Raw genomic sequence first — 25,146 nt, 5'->3', positions numbered from 1 at the left:
GCTAATTTTCATGGAAACAATCATCAGGCCCAGCTACAGGGGTACATACCCATTTCCTTGATAAACCTGACTTTATTTGTGCCTCTTCAGTTCTGTCTTTGAGAATGGTCACCAACTGGTGACTAGACCACTGTGATCATTAACCACTTTTGTTCTATGGTGTTAACCCGGATTACAGGAAAAGCCAAGGAAGGACCTGAGACAGATTTCTTAACATACAAACTTTTATTAAACAAACCTGGACTCAATAGTATTATTTTATAAATTAGACAGCAGAAAAATTTTCCTAGGGGCAAATATATATAGAAAGATATAGATAGATATATACACAAATCACAGTGATTTATAAATTGTGCAGCAGGATTAGAAAGTAAGATGAAAGACCAGGCTTTTTCATTCCAGGTGATAATTTCAGATGAGCCAGCAAGCGCTCAGCAGCGGGGACACACCTGCACAGTGCACGCGACACCTGTTCCATCAGGAGGTCGAGTGGTGAGTCCCCACACTGGGAGAACTGAGGTTGCCAAGGGGGTTTGAGTCTGACCTGTGAGGACCAGGAGGGCCGGGGAGGCTCCTGCTCCCGCTCACTTTCCCTAAGTTACAGAAGTAAGGATGTCTATTACATAGCCAGCTAGAGTACCCATACCCCCATGGAAATGACAGTGTGTGGTTGGATGCAAGGCTGTGAGGTTCGCAAGGCAGATTTGATGGGAACAAGCAAGGGTAGGGACATGGACACACACAAACAGATGGGGGAAACCAACTCATACAAAACCCTGACTTTGCATCATAATTTTCAGGTGGTTTGCAGTGTGTGTGGGAAACAAGAATGACAGGTATTAGGCATTCATCAATGCTCCCTATGTAGCTTCATCAAAAGCAACAACACACACACACACACAAAACACAGGAAATCAACACACCTCAAAATCTACAGCCAGAAATAATAGACCCTTTCTCCGGTTTTTCATCCCAACATAGAGCCCCTCATAATGCTAAATCTTGCCTAGGGTTCACCGAGCAGCACAGTGGTGATTGACTGCTATGTTTTGGTCCAATGTTAAGATATAAGCACAGCGCGAGGGTCCTGTGAATAGTATTTAGCCGTCAAATCACATTTTACAGTGTAACATGTAACAGCTAATTAGGTGAGGTGAGCACCATTCCGCAGCACTTAGTACTTTATCGCTACTAAACACACACACACACACACACACACACACACACACACACACACAAATTTGTCTTGATTGGAGAGCATGGGGATTTGCTTTTAAATTAGTAGTCGTTACTGATTATCTTACTTTTGTACTTGGTTCAAGTCAACCAACCATCAGAGAAATTTGAAATTCATTAACTGTCCCATTGCTTTAAGAGAAGGTGCTGGGTGCACAGTTCTCCTTGGACTCGGAGGCAGGAACAGGACATATTTCCCTTATCTATTCCAACATGGACAGCGTAGCACGCAATTGCCTGTATGTCCAGCTTCAGGGTCTCTGGAGTGCCCTGCTGGCCCCGTATGTACTGAAGCCACATGCACACACATAAGAATATTAAAATAAAAATTATGATTCATACGTACTACCTGATGTCACTACAATGACATCACATGGTATAATTTATAAGGGTGTTTAATTTTATTCTTAGGATCAGGGGTTAAACTGTTAAATAAGAGTACACAGTGGGTGCATGTGCATATGTGTGATCTCCCCATATATATTTAGCATTAAGGCGATGTTTCCCATGCTAATTTTATATTCTTACTTAATATCAAATGAAGACAGCACCTATGTGGGTCAGCGTGCCTATTCACAGGGCTTGATTATAATCTTGAGTTCTATCTCCTGTGTATGTTTGTTTGTGGTACATAACCCAGTTATTTTGCATACTGGAAAGGGCTGAGAAAGCTCACTGAAAATACAGCTCTGTGCAAACGTTCATAAAAGTTCCCAGCCCGGCAGGGCAGTGGTGGTGCACGCCTTTAATCCCAGCCCTTGGGAGGCAGAGGCAGGCAGATCTCTGTGAGTTTGAGGCCAGCCTGGTCTACAGAGCTAGTTCCAGAACAGCTAGGCCCATTACACAGAGAAACTCTTGTCTCGAAAAAAAGGAAAAGAAAAAAAAGTTACTGGCCTGGAACCTGAGTTTTTACAGATGGACAAGGCTGGAAGAACAGTATTGAGTTTGGTGGTAAGAAAATGTCATTTACAACAGAGGAGGGAGTTGAGGGGTGGATCCTTAAAGTTCCCTTTTGGGAATGTGAATAAATTTGTATTATCATAACAAAGGCAATCTTTACACCCAGGATGCCAAGTGGCTAATGCATTATGCAAAGTTCTGGCTTAACTTTAGGAAAGGATATTTTACTGGAAACGTCTAAACTGGAAGATTGCGGAAAGCCACCTGTTTGTGCCATATTTGAAAGAGGGTCTACAGGGCATGTGGCTTTCTGCCTTCCAAGTTTATAGTGACCAGAGAGAAACTAAACAACGCACACAAATGACTACGAAATGCATAGAAAAGCATTTTAAAAATGCTTATATCGTACCCTCCCTTTTTTTTGCCTGCAGGGTAACAGATTTTTCAGAAAGCTTTGGAAAATAAACATGTCACAGGCATATCAAAGTATCAGTTTTGCACATTGTCTGTGCACATACACAGTGACAGCTAGAATTAAATGGGTCAAATTCAAACTTACAAAATTCAGTAGCGAAACAACAACAACAATAACAGCACAAGACTCACAAAGAAGGAAAAAACCTACAATTTAACAGGTTTTACAAACTTCCCAAGAGGCAGGTTTTCAGTTTTGAAATGAGGCTGGGTCCTGAGGGCAATGATCCCATTAGCCTCGAATGGGTAGTGGATACATATACCCAATCCTTCTAGTTTTTCAGGAAAAAAAAAAACCAAGTCAAGCAACAAAAATGGTTCTGGTCCTCGGCACTGTGTGGAATTCTTCATGCTCCTAGCAAAGAAAAAAGAAAGGGGGGGCTGTTAAGTGACTGGCAACATCTACTACTAGCTGACCTGTCAATCATTTTAAGAAATCCTGCAGACTGGCTAACTCACCATCCTCAGCTGCACAGAGTGTTATTTTCTTCGACCACATGCTAAGTTCAAGGCTATCGTTGGCTATATGACAGCCTACCTTAAAATTCAGAAATACAAAAGTTTCACCTTGCAGATGTGGGCTCCCGTCCTCAGAAATTTTTGAATGTTTCCAGTTCTTTGTCAGATACAGGAGGGGTCTTGTCCCACTCACTCTTTGGATAGGTCTCAAAGTTGGAGATGTCGCCATCACCCGATAACTTGGGTACAATGGGTGGCTAAGGGTCACACAAAATAAATAAGGGAAGCACCATTATGCAGAAATGTGAGGAAATCGAACACTTTTGTTGATTGACAGTAATGTTTGCGTGACTCACGGGGAATGGTAACACAAGGCAGCTGAGTGGGGCCATGTAGTGCCTGTCACTCAGAATGTAAATTTTACAAGGAGGGGCTGAAGGCACCTTGGTATTGCAGTCACATGGTGTACATAAACAAATACACATACATGTAGACAATCACTAAATAAATCTCTGCTAAATTAATTTTTAAGACTGAGACACAGCAGTGGGAGCTAGGATATGGAGGGGTTCATTTAGTTTAAGGGTGTAAGATGGTCCTACCTTGAGTTTCCTCTGTGGCACTGACTCCCACTCCACACCCCGGAACCATCGGTGCCGTTTGATGTCTTCTACCCCATTCTTGAGAATAAGCATATACAGTAAAAAGCATTAGAAAAACTGTGTGTGTGGTAGTATTTGTAAAGTCTCTCTCCAACAAAGCAGCTTAAAAAAATAAGTGGCCTCCTTCATCTGGCGATGGATGGAGATAGAGACAGAGACCCACACTGGAGCACTGGACTGAGCTCCCAAGGTCCAAATGAGGAGCAGAAGGAGAGAGAACATGAACATAAGCAAGGAAGTCAGGGCTGCGAGGGGTGCGCCCACCCACTGTGACGGTGGGGCCGATCTAATGGGAGGTCACCAAGGCCAGCTGGACTGGTCTGATGGAGCATGTGATCAAACCGGACTCTCTGAACATGGCTGACAAGGAGGGCTGACTGAGAAGCCAAGGACAATGGCACTGGGTGTTGATTCTACTGTATGTACTGACTTTGTTGGAACCTAGTCTGTTTGGATCCTCACCTTCCTAGACCTGGATGGAGGGGGAGGACCTTGGACTTCCCACAGGGCAGGGTTCCCTGACTGCTCTTTGGACTGGAGACAGAGCGGAAGGGGAGTGGGGGGAGGGGGAGGGAAATGGGAGGAGGGGAGGAGGTGAAAATTTGTAGTAGTAGTAGTAATAATAATAATAATAGGAAAAAAATAAGTGGCCAGATGTGGTGGCATATGCCTTTAATTCCAGCACTCTGGGAAGGGAGGCAGGTGGATGCCTGTAAAGTTTGAGGTCAGTCTAGTCTACATAGAGAGTTCCAGGACAGCCAGACTACTTGGGGAAACCCCACCTCAAAAACAAACAAAAAAAATAAGAAAAAACAAGCAAATAAATAGTAAAACTCTAACAAAGAATAATAAGTCAACCATGAGAAGTATTGCAAGCCTGTCATTCCTGCTCTGGGAGGTAGAGGTGGGTGGGTCACAAGTTCAAGGTGATTCTCAGCTACATAGTTTATGTGTAGCCTGGGCTACATGAAAACAGCAAAATGGGTCTGAGAGATGGCTACTCTTGCACAGAACCCAGGTTTGGTTTGCAGCACCCACATGGTGGTGGACAACTTATAAATGCAGCAGCAGGGAACCCGGTGTGTTCTGCCCACCGTGGCCGCTGATATACCCGGGTAGTATATACACAGAATTAATAAAAACAAACAAACAAACCACAAAAATAACAAACACTGAGCATGGTCTGGAACACCCTGAGCAGATGATGTTACTATCAGTGTGCAAACTGGAACACTCTGGCATGACTCACCTTCATGCTGCCCAGGCGCCGGGTCCTGTCTACCACCAGCAACTTCTTGATCAGGTCCCTGCATGAGCAGAGCAGACTCCACTTAGATATGGAAAATGTCAGAATCAACACAGGTACCAACCTCACCTGCACCCGCACAGTGTGTCCATAGGGAAAGCATTTGCAGGGGCAGGGTGGGTAGGCTGCTTGCATCCTGGGCTCCCACTCCTAACACTGGCCTTCAACCCCTGACCGCTGGCTTCTGCCTTCTACATGCCAGGGCTACAAATGTGTGTACCATTTACACAGTGAGGGACGAAGCCCAGGCCTCGGGGCATGTCAACAGAGGCACCAGAACGACTCACTGAGTGATAGGCACTCTACCTACTGAGCCACAAGCACTCTGACTACTGGGCTACAAGTACTCTACACAATGTTCAATTACCAAGTACTCAAATGCTAGAAAATTGGTACAAAATCTCTACTGATTGAAGTATAAGCACTCTCCCCACTGAACAACCAGCACCCAGCCAATTCTGCCGATAACTACTCTGAACTACAAGCACTCCACCCACTAAGCCACAAGCCCTCCATCCAGGGAATTCGGCTGCAACCCTTAGCACTCATCTATCCCAGCGTTGTTTCCTCCTGTGGAACTGACAGGGTGGCTTTGCAGGCCCACACCTGTGTTCGTTTACACAGTCTGTCTAGGGAGATCGAGTTTGCAGCCCCAGCACACCTGCTGAATAATCCCAAACACCAGCCACTCTGCTGTGTCTTTATTGTGGATAAAAGACAAGAGAATGCAAAGGGCAGTGAGGTGCGGTAAATCAAAGACTTGGAGAAATTAAGGCAGGGTGGAGACAGGATGCTCTATGTGTGTGTGTGTGTGTGTGTGTGTGTGTGTGTGTGTGTGTGTGTGTGCATGCACGTGCACACAAATATCCTGCAATCCATAGCACCTATAATAATATCCAAGAGGGACTGTAGTTCAGTGGAAAGGGTGGCTGTATGTAACACAGCGGGCAGAGAGCTGGCAGTTAAATTGGATGAGGGTTTGTCGCTCAGTGGGCAGAATGCTTATTTCTCAGTTGGTCGAGTGCTTCTACTCAGTGAGTACAGTGCTCACCCAGCCCTGGGTTCCATCTGCTGCATTACATAGTCTGGATAAGGGTGGCACAAATCTGTCTGTTACCCGGCCTTTGGGAGGCTAAAAGAGGAGGATCAGAAGTCTGGACTATGTTGACCCTTCTTCCTAATTAACTAAATGAAAAAAATAAATGATTGGAGATGAAGGCTCATTCTGGTTAGAAAATGCTCAAATTTAACCACATTCAAATCAAGGAAAGTTAAAAGTATTTATATATTTTTTAACCCTTCTTTTTTCTTTTCCACTAATTTTGCCATAGTCTTCATGAAATGCATGGTCAGTATGAATACTGAGCAAATGTTCTTTAAGCAACATGTTGACCTTGTATATAATAATTATTTATGATAATGCAATTTCAGAAAGAGAAAAAGATGGAAAAAAATGAACACTTGTGGAGCCACAGAGGTTTGCCTTTCTAGCTCAACTAATAAACCAATCTCAGCAAAATATACCATACACGTGTATGAAATTGTCAAAACATTAATAAAAATACCATATTTACACACTGAAGTGATCATGATCCCAGCATCTCCTTCAAGGGCCTATTTCCAATAACCTAACTTCTCCCCACTAAGCCCCTCTTTTCTTAGTGATTCAAAAAAGAGTTTAAAAACTTAAAGTTAAAAAGTTAATAAATAGGCCTGGCACAGTGTTGTACATTTTTCATTTCAGAACTCAGGGGGCCAATATCTATGAGTTCAAGGCTAGTCTCGTCTACACAGCAGTACCAGGACAGCTAGGGCTACAAAATAGGACCCTCTCTCAACTATAAATTACTAACTAATAAATTAGATGGATGATGGATGGATGGACTGATGGACAGAGTGATCACTTATACAATTGGCTCCAAATCTGCATTAATTTCAACATATTCTATCTCAAAAGGAGTGAGATATATAACAGGTCTTTCAAGTATTATATTTCAGTAAAATGAAAAGTTTTCCCTTCCTGGTGGGAAAAGTGGTTTGCATATGTAATGAATCAGAGAATTTTCCAGGAGTGTGTGCTTGCAGTATTATTTCACAAAGCGCTGAGAATAAACACAGGGACAGGGCAGGAAATCGCAAGTGCACTTACTTAGAGGTGAAATCCAAATGTCTTGGGAAATCTATTTTGCACGCAAGGATTTTCTGGTAAATCCCAAATGGGTTGTCATCAAAAAATGGGGGAAACCTGTTGCAGAGAGAAGTGTGTATTTTTAGCAGAATTAAATACAGAATTATGTCTACTTTGTGCCAATTATTTTTGCTTAATGGAGGCAAAAAATAATTTGTGTCAGATGGCTCCACTGCTTGACAAACTGGCAACATGGCCATGTGAAGACAGGGAAAGCAGGGGGTGGAACTGACAGTTATAAACCTTTGAGGGGGGGGCTTAGTAGCAGAAAGTTAGGTTATTGGAGATGTGCCCTTCAAAAAGATATTGGGACCCCAGGCAGCTCTTCTTCACAATCAGTACATGAAAAAAAATTATATTGATTCTAAAGGATTTCCGTGTGTGTGTGTGTGTGTGTATCTTATGAATTATGTTATATATTATACATATTGTATATATAAATAAATGTGGTTTACATGTATAAATTTCAAAGAAAGTATATTTCATGTATTGTTCACACAGACAATATGTATAAATTTTCCAGAACATATCACTGGGACCCATTTGCACATAGGGTCTTTACCTAGAGAATGAGTGACAGATTTTGACATGAGTCCATCCTGGGTAAGGATGACTCTAGATGTAGTAACAGTAACCTCAAGACAGAACAGATACAGAGCCACAGGAGAAGAGGCCACAAAAGCCAAGCACACCTGGAGCCTCCAGGAGCTGGAAGAGTGGATGGATGTGGTAGATGAGTGGGTGGGTGAGTGGATGGACAAGTCGGGGGATGGATGACTGGTGGGTGGATGGATGGATGGGTAATGGCTGGATGGCTAAGTGAGTGTATGGATGGATGCACAGATGAATGGAGTGGTGGGCTGATGCATGAATAGATGGTTGGATGACTATATGTATGTATGAATGGGCGGGTGGGTAGATGGATGCTTCTTCTTGACAAATCTCATACTATTTTAGTAAAATCCTCCTGCAAGCTGTTTTTTTAATACTTGGTTTGATCCACAAAGGATGAAATTTCCTTTATCTAGGCACCAGAGAAAAACCTGTCAGGCTGAGATAACTGTCACTTCCCCAGCAGCAGCCACTGACTCTAGGTCTACACAGGTGAACAATGTCATGGTATTGGCCTCCAATTCTTCCAGCTACACCTAGATCTGTGGACATCTCGTTTTCTATGTTTATACAATTTTCTCAAGTGTATACTAGACTTGACAGATAATAGTGACCCTCAGGAATGACCAACCTTCCAGGCAAGTGGGAGACAAACAAAACCCATAACTCCCACAATCTATGCATTGCCAAGAAAGGAAATTTAGGGTGTGAAAAAACCTAGCACAACCTTGCCTTCCTCATCTGCTCGTCTATCACTACTACGCTGTTTGACTGCTGTCATTTGTTCACCATGGGTACTGCCCAGCCTCATGTGTCATCCCACAAATAAGATGGATGTTACACATAAGGAACGATGAATGTCTATGAAAATTTAAATTCTTGTTTAGGGAAACTAAATACTGGGTTTTTAGGAAACTAAATACCCTCCAAATCTTGATAGTGCAGTGAGTGTGTCCATATGAGAAGTGTCAGAACGGAGATTCAAGGTACTGTGTGGAGTGTGAAGGAGACACTGTGTGTGTCCGGTTGCATTTGTCAGGAGGGTCACTTACCCAGACAGCATCTCGAATACAAGGATGCCCAGTGCCCACCAGTCCACGGCTCTCCCATGGCCTTTGCTCTGAATGACTTCTGGGGCAAGGTATTCTGGTGTTCCACAGAGGGTCCATGTCCTATGGGGGATGATAGAAGCAGAATCCATGAAATTTGGAAGGTGTCATAACATATGGTTGATGAAGACCAAGTTGCAAGTCTGGTCACCACACAGAAAACTGACGTGTGGCCACATAATTTGAATATTACTACCTGAAAGAAATCAAGATGCTCCCAAATCTAAACCTTTCCAAACACCCACTGATGTGACAAGTCTAATATTTGATGATGTGAAAGTATTTGAGGCACAAGCCATATTCATTGTGGGCAGACCCATTTTGTACACAGGGATGCTGTGTGAAGTTAACTGTCAACTGACATAACCCAGAATCCCCTGGGAAGGGTTTCAGTAAAGGATTTCCCACATTAGACTGGCATGTTGGCCTAGGTACACGAACCTGTTCCATAAAGCCAAGGAAATCCAAACTTTGGGTGCTCAGCTGGTAAAGTCACACAAGCCTAAGATTAATCCACATAAGAAACAGAAGGAGAGAACGGAATGTAAAAGGCTGTCCTGTGATTTCCATACCTGCATTGTGACAGATATGTGTTCAAACATTCAGCATGCACACAATGATAATGATGATGATGATAATATAAACACTCCTGAATCTAAGCTCTTTTCCTAGTTTGTAGTCCTGGCTGGCCTCAAACTTGCCTACTCCCATGGTTGGCACGGACCACCACATCCAGCTGCCTCACCTATGGTGATAACATAAACTGAACCTGTAGTGATATGTTCTTCAATGAATGTCTTCCTTGCATTAACTTACACATAATTTAATTAATGGACTCATGATCATTTTCTGGCTCCTGCTAGTGCTGTGCTCACATGAACATACACACAGATACACATAATTAAACAAACAAACAAACAAACAAAATTAAAGGTAGTGGAAAGCTTACTAGGGAAGGAGAGAGTGGGAGATGATGGGCAAATCAATATGCAGAATCAATAAGCAGTATTAACCATCTTTAACATTAGCAATGGGGCTGGAGAGATGGCTCAGAGGTTAAGAGCACTGGCTGCTCTTCCAGAGGACCTGAGTTCAATTCCCAACAATTGTTGTGGTTGGTGGCTCACAGCCATCTGTAATGAGATCTGGTGCCCTTTTCTGGTGTGAGGGGTTAATAGAGGCAGAATACTGTATACATAATAAATAAACAAATATAAAAAAACAAAGACGTTAGGTTCAACCTACACATTCTTTTAAAAAAATTAGTGATGGGGCTAGGAATGGGGCTCAGTTGGCAGAGCGCATGCCCGGCGTGTAGTAGGCTCTGGGTTCAATTTCCAGCATGGCATAAGAAGATGTGGAGGCAGAGGCAGGAGCATCAGGACTTCTGAGTTTTTGTTTATTTTGAGACAACATTTCTCTATGTAACAGACCTGGCTATCTTGGAACTCACTTGTGTAGACCAGGCCAGCCTCAGACTCACAGAGATCCACCTGCTTCTGCCTGTTGAGTGCTGGGATCAAAAAAAACTGATTGTTTCTTTCTTCAAAAGAAAGATTCAACTAAAAAAGAAATTAAGCTATATAATGTTTAATAAATGCCATGTGGTCAAACTCTAAAATGAAATATTATTCAGCCATGAAAAGGATGGTAAGTCGGAAGGTGGCACTACATAGATGAAGAGGCCATTGCATAAGTTGGACATGAAAAGGAAAAAATATTGCAATGATGTGTGTGTGTGTAAAGCGTGTGGGCCAGGAAGACGCAGAGAAGTACAATGCACACCAATTGGTTGTGAGGGGCGAATGAAGGGCGTGTGGACAGGTTCATGTTTACACATGATGCTGGGGCCATGGCAAAGTGGACAGAGCACTGGCATAGCATGCTTGAAATCCTAGGCAGATGCTCCCTGGGTCAAAGCACTTGTGTCAAGCCTAACAAGCTGAGTTCAATTCCTGGGACCCACATGGAGGCAGGAGGGCAGTAACTCTTGCAAGCTGTCCTCTGACCTATGCACCACGGCACATTTCCCCATCCAAAATAAATAAATGTAATAAATCATTTTTTAAAAAGTGGGCTTGAGCTAGGCAGTGGTGGTGCGCACCTTTAATCCCAGCACTCAGGAGGCAGAGGCAGGCAGATCTCTGTTTGAGGCCAGGCTGGTCTACAGAACAAGTTCCAGGGTAGGCTCCAAAAGTTACAGAGAAACCCTGTCTAGAAAAACAAAAACAAAAACAAACAAACAAAAAAAAAAAAAACAAAAAAAAGTGGGCTTGAGAGATGGCTCAGTGAATAAGAGTATTTGTTCTTGTGATCCCCAGCATCCACGTGGTGGTGGTACAACCACATGTACCTCCAGTTGCAGGGGACTTGCAGAAGTCACAGCACAAGGACTTTCTGAAAAAGGTTCTAGTGGCTCAAGAAGGTTGGCAGTGGGAGGGCACAACACTAAAAACCTCTGTGCAGCGAACCAGACAGAGCAGGGAATAGATGGGGAGAAAAGTCCTGCAAGTGAAATGTACAGAAGGGACTCAGGCCCAGAATCTGTAAATAATGGGTCCGGACCTCGTACAAGGGATTGTGTGGTTCAACTCAGACGCCTATGGACGGATGGAACTATAGGTCAGTGAGTAGAGTGCCAACAGCTTTGTGGGTGGGAAGCATGTAGCTGAATGGATAGAGTGCTTGCCTAGCAGACACAGCGCCCAGGTTCTATTCCTAGTGGAAACATGACATGGAGATGCTCACCTGTCATGTCAGCACTTGGGAGGTCAAGGCACAAGTATCAGGAGTTCAAGGTCATCCAGTTTCGGGTGCACACACCCTCTTTGCCTCCCACCCCTTCCCGATGGAATACACTAGGAGCCCGTCAGTCACTGGCTCCTGTGTGCTTCTGGGCCCATTAACTCAGATTTCGATCCTTGTAGCCTGACTCAGAATAAGATCAGGGTAAATAGAGCACAGTAGCTGATGAGGCCACAGGTAACTGGACCTGAGACAGCTCCACTTACGGGGCTGAAAGCTGAGTCTTTCTGTGTCTGCCCCAGGCTGGGGGTTTGCATGTCTTAGGTGGAAATTTCTACAGCCTTGGACCTGACTTCTGAATTCTACAGCCTTGAAACTCTCTGCATACATCTTTTTTTTTTTTTCAAAAATGCCCCAAATGGCTGTCTGGTTGGTCAAGAGTATTTAGCACACTCTGCTAGTATTGGGACCACAGAGAATCTGTCCTCAGCTGCAAAGGGCCTGATTCCCTTAATGTGAAGCCTTCTCTCCCCTCCAACCCCCCACCCCCGGCTATGGCTTAACAGGAATGTGACACCATCTTCTTCATTAGCTACAAGGAGCTCCCTTATCCCTGAGCAAAGGACCCTAAGGAAAGAGTTCTATAAATAGAAACACTAAGATGGAGGCTGGAGAGTTGGTTCAGTACCCAGCACCCACATAACTGCATGCATTCACTTGTAACTCCAGTTCTAGGGGATCCAATGCCCTCTTATGACCTCTATGGGTAACGCATGTGCACACACACACACACACACACACACACACACACACTACATCTTGAGGCAAAAAATGCATTAAAAGTTGAACTGCTCCCTAGTGGTGCTGGCACACGCCTTTAAACCCAGTACTTGGGAGGCAGAGGCAGGCGGATATCTGTGAGCTCAAGGCCAGCCTGGTCTACAAAGTGAGTTCCAGGACAGCCAGAGCTGTTACACAGAGAAACTGTCTTGAAAAACAACAACAAAAATGGAACTAACATGTTACCTAGCTATAGTATCCCTGAACACATGCTTGTGTGTGTAAAATCTACATGTATGTATGTGTATATATGTAAGAATACATACATGTATGTAAATACATAAACCGTACAAATGTACATGTAATATAGATAAGTATTTGAATATATTTGCATATGCAAATATATTTAAACACAAAGTTATTCACACATGGACATTATTACAGTTTTCCAGAACAAAATTCAACCACTTTGATAAAAGAATGATTTTCTCCTTTGCTCACAACCTGGAGGGACACCACCACTCCCAAAGTTGTACACTGGGTATGGACTGCTCCCCACAGACTCAGGTATTTCAACACTTGGTGTCCAGCAGGGGGTGGGCTCAGGGATTGAGGACCCTGCCTTATTTTCTATTTTCTCTTCCTGTATGTGGCTGCAATGTGAGCAGCTGCCCTCTATACATGGTCCTATTGGCATGTGATCCCATGATGGAACCAGGAACCAACTAACTAACATAAACCCGTTCTTCCTTAAATTGCTCTTTTAGGAGTGTTTAACAATATTAATAGGAAAATAATAGGATACCCAATTGGGTAGATGGAGGGAGGGGTGCATCACACCAGAGCCTACTGTGCATCTTCTGCTCATGTCTGTTCACCCACCTAAATCAAACCTTCAATTGTCAATTAACCTCTGATGACCCTGTGATTGTTCCCACTCACCTATCCACCAGCTTCTTCGAAAAGCCAAAGTCAGTGAGTTTGATGTGCCCTTCCCTATCTAGAAGGATGTTTTCAGGCTTTAGGTCCCTGTACACAATATCCTTGGAGTGCAGGTACTCGATGGCACACACGATCTCTGTGGAGTAGAAGATTGCTGCAACTGAGGAGAATTGGCCACGATTCCTCAGGTAAGTGAACAGCTCACCACCAGGCACAAACTCCATCAGCATGTACAGGAAGCGGTTGTCATGGCCAGTCCAGAACCTGTAAGATGCAACAGAGTGCATGATGGGTGTTGGTGATGGCAAGACGTGTGTGCAGACTCTGGATATACAGAGGTAGATGTTCCCGTTAAAATACTGTGTCTGTATACAAATATCAAAGTATAAATACAGATATAAAGATAAATACACAAAAACGTGCAAACATACGTGTGTGCCCTGGTAGCTTTAACTGTCAATGGCACAGCAAAGAATTTCCTATGTCAGACTGGCCTGTGGTCATGTCTGTGAGGAGGGTCTTGAATGAATGTGGATCATGCCCACTGTGGGTGACACCATTCCCTAGCTGGGGGAAGATGTGCTGTCACCTTTGACACAGCCTGGAGTCACCTAGGTAGGGTCTGAATGAGACATTCCCCACATCAGACTGGGCTGTGGGTATCTGCAGGGAGTGTCACAGTTGATGACTGACATAGGAGAACTTGCCCACTGTGGAGAGGGCTTCTTGTGCTGCATGAAAACTTTCTGCTTCTGAGCTCTGCCTTACCTCCAAGATGGGGGGGGGGGGGGTATAGTGACAGAGAAGTGAAAGCCAAGTTAACCCTTAGCTACTCTCAGTCCCTTTGGGTCACTGTTTTATCATAGCAACAAAGTCATTGTTGCCCTGCGTGGGACCTTCACCAACACCCTGATCTTAACCAAAACTATGTATGTATGTATGTATGTATGTATGTATGTATGTATATATATATATATATATATATATATATATGTACATATGCATATGTGTGTATATGTATGTATGCATCTACCTTTCTTCTATTTACCAATCATCTATTATCTAGCTATTTAACCTATCCATCCAACCATCCATCATTTATCTTTAACTATCTTTTATATCATCTATCTACTAATACCTATCTGTCTGTCTGTCTATCTATCTATCTATCTATCTATCTATCCCCCTCTTTAGCCCCCCCAAATGCCACAAGGTTTTCATCCAAAAACACTGCTCTCCAGGCACACAAAGCAATGTCGACAGATCACGCTCCTCAGTGAGACCTTGTGTCAGTTGACAGTTGAAACAGGACATTTTCCCTGTACTTTGGGAATGGTGCCACCCACAGTGGGTTAGGTCTAATACTGACTCTTACTAAAGCTATTTGCAAATAAGCCCAGATCCCCGCAGCAATACAAACTGAGAGTCCTATCAGCTGTTTGAAGCCATTCCCACTATGCATCCCATGTGTGTTCAAGACAAACAGACTACTCCATGTTCACAGACAACACACACAAGCAGGATGATGACCCTGAGGATCTCCAGCAGCATGCACATCATCCTTGAAAGTTCAAAGGCCGGACCAAGTTGTGTTCCCACAGCTGGGCAGATACACGGCATGTACTGCCATGCTGTAAGTACTCCAAGTCTCTGTAACACTAAGTGAACTTTAACCTAGTTCTTAACCTGCCTGTTGAGTCCTATGAATGCAAAATATATAAAAGGAAGAAAAGATTCCTATAAGGAATGTGTAGTCACACAGTAGTGGGTGGAGATGTCTCGTCTGACTTAACCACTCAGGATTCATTCCTCCAGAATTTCTGTGTTAAAAGTCTGCACACACAAGACCTTGGGACAGGACTGTGTGTGGAACCGGGTCTTTATGCGGAAACTGAGGTAGAATGATGTCTCTGGGATAGATTTGACTTAACAGGACTGAGTCCTCATAAGAAGAGGGACTGGGACATATACAGAGGGATGAGCCTTAGTTGGTGTTCACCAAGAGGAACCCATTTTGGCTAATATTTAAGTCCATGTATATATAATTTAAGGTCCTTGTGTTTTAAATTTTTAAAAAATACTTGCCTGTATTTTATTTATATCTGTGTGTGTGTGTGTGTGTGTGTGTGTATACATACAAGAGTAAAGAAGACACAGAGGCCAGCAGAAGGCATTGGATCTCCTGGAATTAGAATTATAGAGGACTGTGTGTTGCAAGGTGAGGGTTGGGAATTGAACTGGGGTCCTCTGAAAGAGAAGCAGATGCTCTTAACCTCTGAGTCCTCTCTCCAAACTCTGATACTCTAATTCTATGCTATTCTAATGAATTTTGACTATAGTGTACCTCTATGATGTTCTAACAAGATGGATCACTCTAGAATAACATGGATATCATGTGGTGGTATTTAAATGATGTCATGCTGGGTAATTTACCCTCTCCTGGGCTCACTGGAGAGTCATACTTGCTGAGTTCCAGGCCAGCAGGAAACCTTGTCTTAAACTCTTAGTGTGAACTAAGTAACAATGGTAGATGTTATCCTCTGATCCATACACACACACACACACACACACATATATATGCACATATATAAAATATATTTTATATAAATGTGTATATATTTCTAAAATACAAAAAAGGGTTTTAACATTGATAAAAATCACCAGTTGAGTTTTAGATGAAAATTATGAATGAATAATTAGGTTTCTCTGTCATCTTGACTAGATATTGTAATAAAAGATTCAGGTTTTTGACTTCTACAGGGGCATCATATTGAAGAAGAGATTGATGTCAGCATCATTGGGGCCTATTCAGGTCACACAAAAGGAGTTGTTATAAAAATTCATAGGCTGAGACTAGAGGGATGGATCAGAGGTTAAGCACACTTGCTGCTCCTGTGGAGGATGCATGTTTTCATCCCAGCACCTGGCTGGGCAGTACACAACCACCCAAAACTACAGTTCCAAGGGGATATAGCACCCTGTTTTGGCCTTTGTGGGTACGATTTGGATGTGCACAGTCATGCACAATTAAGAAGAAATCAAGACAAAACCTGGGTAGCATCTCCTACCTCATACCTCTGAGCTACAAGCACTCTATCAGGTGAGGGTAAGCACTCTTCCCACTGAGCTACAAGCATTATATTAGCTGGCTGCAAGCACTCTATCCTCTGGGCCACAAACTCTCTCCCTGCTGAGCTACATGCAATCAATCAACTGGACTACAAGTGCTCTACCCACTGAGCATCAAGCTCTCTATCATGTAAGCTGCAAGTACTCTACCCACTGATCTACAGCCAGCACCTCCCCAACAATGCCCCCTTGAGAGAATAACCTTGCGGAAGTGGGGAGCTGAGAAGGAAGGAGCCAGGAACTCACAGCTTAACGAGGAAGGGATGGTTGATTTCCTTCAGAACTGCCTTCTCATTCTGCACATGCTGCTCCTGCTTCAGGCGGATGACATCCGGGATGCTCATAATCTTCAAGGCATAGTACCGCCTGCCTGTTTTCTCCTTCACCAGGTTCACGCGGCCAAACGTTCCGGTGCCTTAAGGAAGACAAAGCAGCCAGTCAAATCTCCCCTGGATCAGAAAAAGCATACATATCTAAGAAATGAACACCATACTGACCTGGCTCTGAGGGTAAAGGGCTTGTCTTGCAAACCTGATAACCTGAGATCAAATCTAGACACCCATGTAAGGCGGGGTGGGGGTGGTTTAAACCCACTCAACAACTTTCCTATGATGTCCACAAGGATGCTATAATATGCAACCACACATACATACAGTAATAATAATGACTAAAACTTAAAAAAATAATTGTCTGCTATATGCATTGGAGATTGGATTTCAAGTCGGCCATGATTTAAACACTGTCACAGGAAGAGCCCAGATACTAGACTCAGCGACTCCTAGCGGGGTACTTTTTTTTTTTTTGTTTCTCAAGACAGAGTTTCTTTGTGTAGCCTTGGCTGTCTTGGGACTAGCTCTATAGAAGAGAACTGACCTCAAAGTCACAGAAATCCACCCGCCTCTATCTCCCGAGTGCTGGGATTAAAGGCCTGTGCTACCACCACCTGGCCTGGTGGGGTAATTTTAATCCTAGCTCTTCCTCACTCCACCCCCCACTCCCAATTTATTCATCCATTCATCCATCTACCTACCCACCCACACTCCCACATCCTGGCATTTTTTATAGACAGGGTTTCTTTGTGTAGCCCTGACTGTCCTGGAATTTACTCTGTAGACCAGGTTGGCCTCAAACTCAAGAGATCTGCCTGTCTCTGCCTCCCAAACGCTGGGATTAAAGGTGTGTGCCACCAATACCCAGCCCCCATCTCAACTTTTAAACACAGTTGCTTTCTGCCTTATGGTACTTCAACATACAGTGCTTGCCCTCATAAAGTAGTAAAGAAAAAGCAAAACTTGTTGGATGGAGATGGTGCACACCTTTAATCCCAGCACTTTAGAGGCAGAAGCAGGCAGATCTCTGAGTCCAAGGTCAGCCTAGTCTACAGAGAAAGTTCCAGAATATCCAGAATAGTTACAGAAACAAATCCTGTCCTCAACACCCCTGCTCCCAAAATAAAAGAAAAAAAAAGAAAGAAAAGAAAAAGCAAACCTCATAAAATCCCAATCTTTGCAAGCATGCAGGATTTTCCCCACAGCAAGCTGGAGCTAGGTATAGGACCAAGAAAGACACCCACCCACCCACAGCTAGACAGTGGGCTGAATAGCCCAATGACCAAGAGAACCATGTTCAGCATCAAAGTTGTATTAAAGGGGAAAAAGGCATGCTTTGTCATGCCCAGCCTCAAAAGCACTTCTTTTTACTTCTGCTATCTTAGCTTACAATAAATTAATTAGGATATAAAATGGATCTCTGTAGCTCTGTTATTTAAAAAAGGATGCCAACCAATCAGGAGGCACCTGTCACAGAACACACAGGACTGGAGGAGGCACACAGAGTCACAAGTGACCCTGAGTGGGAAGTCAGGATTGGCCTACAGTGGATCAGATGGGAAAAGTGGGTGGGAGTATTTACAAACATTTTTTCAGAGAGGATTGGGGTAAGCATGCTCCAAATGTTCTTAGAATAACCTCAGCAGGATCTACCCCAGGCTATCCCTGAATATGGGGCTCACTGAAGTGGGGGGTCACTGAGGTGGGAAATCCCACCCTGAATGTGGGCATCATCATTCCTGTGCTGGGGTTCCCGGATTAAAGGAGGAGGAGAAAGACCTGAGCCCCAGTGGGCACCTCTCTCTGCTCCTGACATTCATACTCCTGTCTCTATGATGGACTGGCACCAGTCTGGGACACAATAATCCCTCCTCCCTTAAATTCTGATTATCAAGCATTTTGTCACAGCAATGAGAAAAGCAAGTGCTGTGACACCAGAACCCTGTGAGTGTTTCTGATTGGTGGGGGACACATCATTTTTGTGTCTAAAATACACTGTGTGAGCAGAGCCTGACAGATGCACTGCGATGTGCAGTCCACGGGATGGCTTCTGCGTCAGATGGCTGCCGACCTGTTTTCCTTCACACTTGTGCCTGCGGCTTGTGGGTACAGAGGCAGCTGGTGGTGTTGATTACACAGAGCAGGGGAGCTGCAGAGGCAAAGCAGCTGAGAAACCTAACACCGTGGAAAAGCACAGTGCAACAGAGCGCCAACTGCCAGAAGCTGCCAGAACAAAGACAACAAGAAGTACCAGAAACTCCCAGGGTAAGGTGTTGTTTACTGCCTAGTGGGAGAAACTTAGCTCATCAGGGACATGTCATTGAAGGGGGCACTGGGACGCCAGTCTCCTCTATGTTTCCTGACCACTATGTAGTGCTCTACCACATGCTCCCACGATGCTCTGTGTCGCCACAGATCCAAAGCAATGGAGTTATGGACAGACACCTTTGAGACCAGGAGCTAACACATCTTTATAATTTTATTATGTCAGGGATTTTTTCCCATAGCAATGGAAAGCTAGCTAATACACATTTCACACCATTTTTCAAAGTCTGAAGAAGGAATTGTGTTGTCACTGGACCTGGTTTTCTGCCCCTATACAACCTCCACCCCTAATCCCTTGGTTGTAAACTACCAACATACATACCCACAATCTCTCAAATGCATGTTGTTATCTGCCCATCCCAGTGAATGTCCCAGCATCCCTATGTGATGCAAAAATCACTCCGTCTTCGATGTTTAAGCCCCAGTCATCAACACCAGTCAACTCTAGCACAGTCCCTTGACCTGTAAAGTGACTCCCAGGTCACACCACCCAAATTAATTGTACACCATTTTATAGCCTTTATAGACTCTGAGGTTGCCCTCTACGCCACAAGGATGAGTGGCCTCCTCAATTAAAAAGATGACTACCTCAGAGCAGGAAGATACTGCCCACGCCCTGAGCATACTCTACAAATGGCAGTCAAGTGCCCCATCCATGGATACCTGGAACCTTCCAAAAATACTTCTCTGTATGACTGGCATGGGGGAGGGATGAATTTTTATGTAATAGGCTCCCAGGGTAGCGGACACAGACGTTACATGATAGTGGCCCAGATGCCCAGAACTGGGTATCAGTAACCTATGGGGTGCAAGTAGGGACAATCCCAGTAGGCTGTGTAGAGGCATGCAGGTTCTTTCCCTTTTCTCCATCATATTGGAATATGGGCGGTATGGATGGGGGTGCAGCTCAGTGCAACAATAATGATGATAATAACACTAATAAGATTTTCTCTTGGACTGGGTGTGTAACTCAGCGGAGTGCTTGCCCAGCATACACAAGGTCCAAGGTTCCATCTCTCAAAAATAATAATAATAAAAAAAATTTCCCCACATTCCATTCCTAGCCTCACAAAAGGAAAATAAACAGAAGAGTGGACTGGAAGTCCAGCGCAGAATATTCCTGGAGGAGCCAAGTGTTGGGTATGTCATTAGCACTGATGGCCTCCCATAAGAAGAGCCAATCTACTAAGCCACAAGTACTCTTCCCACAGAGTTAAAAGCACTTTATCAACTGAGTTACACCCTCAACCTCAGGAGAAAATCTTTTTAAAATAAAGGAAGTGTGGTGACCTGATGGCTATTTCAGACAGGAAATAAAACTGAAAGTAATATATTTGCTGTAGCACACATGAAGACCTGGGCTCAACCCCCAGCTTTGCATAAACTTGGCCTGGTAAGGTAGGCTTTAATCCTAGAACCTCTGAGGTAGGGACAGAAGGATTAACAGTGGTTTGAGGATACCCTGGAGTATACAGTGAGTTCCAGGAAAGACTGAGCTACAGAGGGAGACTCAGGAAGGAAAGGGGGAGGAGGGAGGAGACTTAAGAGAGAGAAGGAGGGGATTGTTATAGTGTAAATGAGATTCTATATTCAATGCCCAGTATTTCAAAAATAAAATAAAAATTTGAGTGAATACGGAGAAAGCCTCAGTAAGCACAACTTCTCCAGATAATGAAGGTACTGTCCTAAGAGAGTGGTTAGACTCAGCGTAGAGCACCCAGGCTGTAGGGGCGACTGAAGCAAGACTTCAGTGTGACTGACGTTTTGACAGGTTCTTGCTTTCCTCCTTCTGGGTGGCATCCCAGTCTGGCCCCAGCCCTAAAACAAAATCATCCTGAAACTCACTCTAGAACCACCTTCACAGTGATACAGGACAAGTGCCTCTGAGGTCACCTTTGGTAATTCGAGAGGAGGATGCCAGCGGCTGAGGAGATGGACAGACACACAGCCAAGAGTTGAGATACCGTATGTCCTAGGAGAGTGTTGAGGAGTAAACACTCAGGAAAAGGACTCTGAAAGAATAAATCAAGTCAGTGAACAATTCAAAATGCCTGCCAAGAGGTGGGATTCGAGATGGTACATGTAGGTTATTTAAGATGAAGCAGGCCAGGTAGAATTCAAGATGATGAAGGTAGGTTCAGTTAAGATAGTACACAGTGTGTGGCTTTCATGAAGACACACATAGTTTCAAGTCAAAATGGCGCAGGGTTGGTGGAATTTAAGATGGCACGGAGCGAGTAGGTTCACCTGTTGTTCTCCCAACAAACACAGGAGTGTAAGGTGTAAGTGTATCAGCCCCACCACGCACAGGCCCCAGGGAGGACCCTTCCTATCCAGTTCAGCTCCTGGGTGCTTCAGCCAGACATATCCCTGTATCCCGTAATCCTTCACTCTCCATCAGGGGTGGATGCTTGGCTTGAATGACAATGAGCCCCACCCCTATAAACCACAAGGAATTAGAAGGTGGTGCTCAGAAACTTGGTGCTGCGGCGAGGGGCTCTGTGCAGTGTGCCTGTCTTTAGGAACTTTGCAAAGAGAACAGCCTGATCTATGATGGGTGAACAGTCAGTCTCCCTTTCCTGTTTAGGATGGGACTGCTCTAGAAGGAGCTGGAGGCCTTTGAGGTACAATGTGGGTAAGTATATATTTACATATCCATGAATTTTATGCAGATCTCACATCTTACTCCTCTAGTGCTAACCAGGCATGAACGCTTGTGACTGACAGTATTGACTGATTGGTGATTGACTGAATGAGTTTCTGAACGATATTTTTCCTTTTTAAGCACTCTGGGCCCCCACGCGTGTCCAAGCACCTCCCGCCTCAATGGTAAGTGTCTCCTAGATGGTTCTAGATATGGATTATTGTTACTATGGACTATCAGGTGCCTACCCCCCTCAACAATTCCTCTCTAGTGTATAATAAGGTGCTAGCCTGTTGGTGATCTGAAAGACAGCTAGCCATGTGACCATACATCTTAGTAGACTCCCACCCAGACAGAGCTCCTGCCCCCCGCAAATTTAGATCTGAGATCCACTGAGCTGCAAGCACTCTGCCTGCTGAGAAATAGGCAGTCTAACCACTGAGTCACAAGCAGTCACCCATGTAGCTATACTACTCTACCCACTGAATGGAAGCACTGCATCAACTGAGCTACTCTACCCACGGAGCTATAAATACTGTATACTGAATCACACAAAACCCTATCTGCAGAACCACAAGCAGTCTTCCCATTGGGCTGTAAGCACTATTCCAACTAAGCTACAAGCACTGTACTCACAGAGTCACATCTTCAGCCTGGAATGAAATGAATTTCAGGTAGGAGGCAATATCATCAATATTTATTTTCTGGAGAATACAGAGTAGGGTGTGTGCTGGGGACTGACTGAGGATGCAGGAGTCGCCTGGTGAGCTCTAGAGTACTCTTGTGAGCGTGGGGGTGGCTCCCTGTGGATTTGGGTGGTGTGTACTTGTAGACACCTGCAGTTCCCGGCCAGTCTAGTCTACACAGCAAGCACCAGGACAGGCAGGGCTACAAATGAAAGCTCTATCTCAAACACCCCCCAAAACACCATGCTTGTCATAGTCACGGTCTAAACTTATGTGAGGCTTCAATGATGACAGTTCTTGTAGCTCAGTTAAGTGTGTGTATATAAAATAAAAGGCTGACTGGGGAGAGGGGAAGCTGACATGTGCACACACCCAGGTCCTTCTAAAAGATTCGGAGGGAACAAGCTCACAGTAGAGAAAGGTTGTAGGATTCAGGATGTGACACGGCCCAGGGAGGCTCCCTAGACACCCAATGGGGTCCAATGGGAGACCCAGTGGGCCTGAAAGAGGGCTTAGTAGGTGAAGAGGCTTGCTGCCAAACCCAAGGATTTGAGTTCAATACCCTGGACCGATTTGGTGGAAGGCAGCATAACAGATGCCTGTAAATTGACCCCTGACCCCCCAACCTGCCCATATGCGCACAGTAAATAAGCAAATTTAAAAATTAACAAAGAAGCCAGGAGTGGTGGTATACGAATTTAATCCTAACACTTGGGAGGCCGGATCATCTCTAGGTTCAAAGCCAGACTGGTCCACACAGTAAGTTCCAGGACAGCCAGGCCTATGCAGAGAGTCCTTGTCTCCAAAAGAGAAAGAAAAGGGTGGAAAACCAATTGGAGTGCTGAGTGTCCGTGAGTCCCTATGGTCCCAGCACTGGGAAAGCTAAGACTAGAGGATTGCCTGGAGTCTCCAGTGGGCCTGGGCTAGGCAGTGACTTTCAGGTCAGTCAACATCTCAAAAACAAAGGCAGGGGCTCGGTTCGAAGCACCTTATAGCCAATCTGCGGTGGAGTAGGACAGCAATTTCAGCACTCAGAAAGGATTGGTAGGGGAATGTGCACTTTAAGGTCATCTTGGGCTACACAGTGACAGGAAGGTCAGCCAGGGCTACATCATCATAAGTAAAAGACATTCACCGGGGCTCCGTTTCCCTCAAAAGTCAATCAAAAGCCGGTTCCCTCCAAGCTGGAACCTGGATGGAACTCGGGTCGCCAACTTCTTTACCCACCAAGCCCTCTCTCCAGCCCGGCTCAGAAGGTGTTAACTCTCCCTCAACCCAGGCGCTGAACCCTTTCTAACACCGGGGTGCACGGAGAAGTCTCTAGAATCTCGACGCCAATCCCTCCGTCCCTCCTCCAGGAACCCTTTCCTAAAAAATCCACACACCGGGCGCAACTGTCCTAGTGACCGAGGTCTCCGAGATGCCCCAGACAGACTTGAGGAGCTGCTGCCCCACGAGACCTCGCGTGATCCCAGCCCCCTCCTAGCATCCCGGCCCATGAGGGAAGCCACCGACTTCTCCAGTCACCTGCAGGGTCACGGGGAGACCAAAGTAGGAGCCACTCAAGAAAACATGGGCATAGCTGTCCCTGAAGGGTCCCCCGGGGGTCACGTATCCCTCCGAACCGCAGCAGGTGCCCACCCTAAGGAGGCTGGATTCGACCCCGAGGCATCATCCTAGGGCTCAAGAGGGTGCGCAAGCGCCAGAGAGGCCGGGCGTGGTGTCCCCGGGGTGACCGGCACCCCAGCAGGGAGCCACCGTCCCCCCCAAGGTGAAGTCACCCTCCTTAAAGCTCTGTGACGTCGGGCCGCCACGTTTCCAGAGACCGTGTCCTGAAATGTGTGGGAGATAAAAAGCCCCCGGGTCGCACGCGAGTTCTCCCTCACCCACTGTAGCCACGGTGTCCCAGTTTTGTAGCGCGTGTCCAGCTTTATGCGGAGGCGATGTCCTGGTCTGGGGGTCCCCCGTGGGCGCCGAGACCTTGGCATCCTTGGGGTGCTCTCGGGCCGCAGGTTCCTTTTCGGTCGCCCTGGCCCCCGCGGGCGGCTCCATGGGGCGGAGGACGCGCCGTGCGATGGGGGCTCCAAGGCAGCCTCGGCATCGGCAGAGGCAACGCACCCGCGTCCCGGCTCCCACAGCCGTCAGGACAACGGAGGCGCGAGCAGCGGGACTCAGAGCCGGGTGAACCGGCGGGACGCGCGTGGGGTCCGCGGGACGGACGCCAATGGCAACGCTTTTCGTTCCAGGCGGAAGCCGGCTGGGCGGGGACCGGTCTGCGCGGGCGGGGGGAGGCGTGGCCGGGACGACGTCATCGGGGCGGTGTCTTCCTCGCGCTCCGCCCTCCCGCCTACCCCGCGGTGGGAGGAGCCGGGTCGTGGCCCCGCCCTGCCGGAAGCCGGCTGGGCGGGGGGAGGCGGGGGGAGGCGGGGGGGGGGGACGACGTCATCGGGGCGGTGTCTTCCTCGCGCTCCGCCCTCCCGCCTACCCCGAGGTGGGAGGAGCCGGGTCGTGGCCCCGCCCTGCCGGAAGCCGGCTGGGCGGGGGGAGGCGGGGGGGGGAGGCGTGGGTGGGACGACGTCATCGGGGCGGTGTCTTCCTCGCGCTCCGCCCTCCCGCCTAC

The 25,146-nt window shown here is 45.8% G+C and overlaps 1 protein-coding gene across 2 annotated transcripts; it reads right to left on the bottom strand.

Moving 5' to 3' along the window:
• Window positions 1-206: 206 nt before the first annotated feature.
• On the bottom strand, window positions 207-24,783 carry Prkx (protein kinase X-linked). Of its 2 annotated transcripts, XM_038316266.1 has the most exons (9): window positions 24,413-24,783; window positions 16,789-16,957; window positions 13,414-13,677; window positions 8,890-9,009; window positions 7,187-7,282; window positions 4,981-5,038; window positions 3,672-3,749; window positions 3,178-3,326; window positions 207-2,965 (listed from the first exon to the last, which is right to left on the bottom strand). In XM_038316266.1, exons 1-8 carry the CDS (start codon window positions 24,576-24,578, stop codon window positions 3,201-3,203), a joined length of 1,077 nt encoding a protein of 358 aa, XP_038172194.1. In that variant the 5' UTR covers window positions 24,579-24,783; the 3' UTR covers window positions 207-2,965; window positions 3,178-3,200. The 2 variants fall into 2 exon arrangements, with proteins under 2 accessions (XP_038172194.1, XP_038172195.1); XM_038316267.1 differs by lacking the exon at window positions 3,178-3,326.
• Window positions 24,784-25,146: the final 363 nt, after the last annotated feature.

This window comes from Arvicola amphibius, chromosome X (assembly GCF_903992535.2).
Source record: "Arvicola amphibius chromosome X, mArvAmp1.2, whole genome shotgun sequence".
Classification (NCBI taxonomy): domain Eukaryota; kingdom Metazoa; phylum Chordata; class Mammalia; order Rodentia; family Cricetidae; genus Arvicola; species Arvicola amphibius.
Note: the sequence above shows the minus strand (reverse complement) of the source record. Positions and strands in the feature narration are given on the sequence as shown.

What these genes read in the sequence shown, in the direction of transcription:
- Prkx (XM_038316266.1), bottom strand. Translation starts at nt 24,578, where the DNA reads ATGGAGCCGCCCGCGGGGGCCAGGGCGACCGAAAAGGAACCTGCGGCC. An exon ending in GGACACCGTGGCTACAGTGG is followed by an intron (nt 16,958 to 24,412) that starts GTGAGGGAGAAC and finishes GTCTTCCTTAAG; the next exon opens with GCACCGGAACGTTTGGCCGC. An exon ending in GGCGCCTGGGCAGCATGAAG is followed by an intron (nt 3,750 to 4,980) that starts GTGAGTCATGCC and finishes CTTATTCTCAAG; the next exon opens with AATGGGGTAGAAGACATCAA.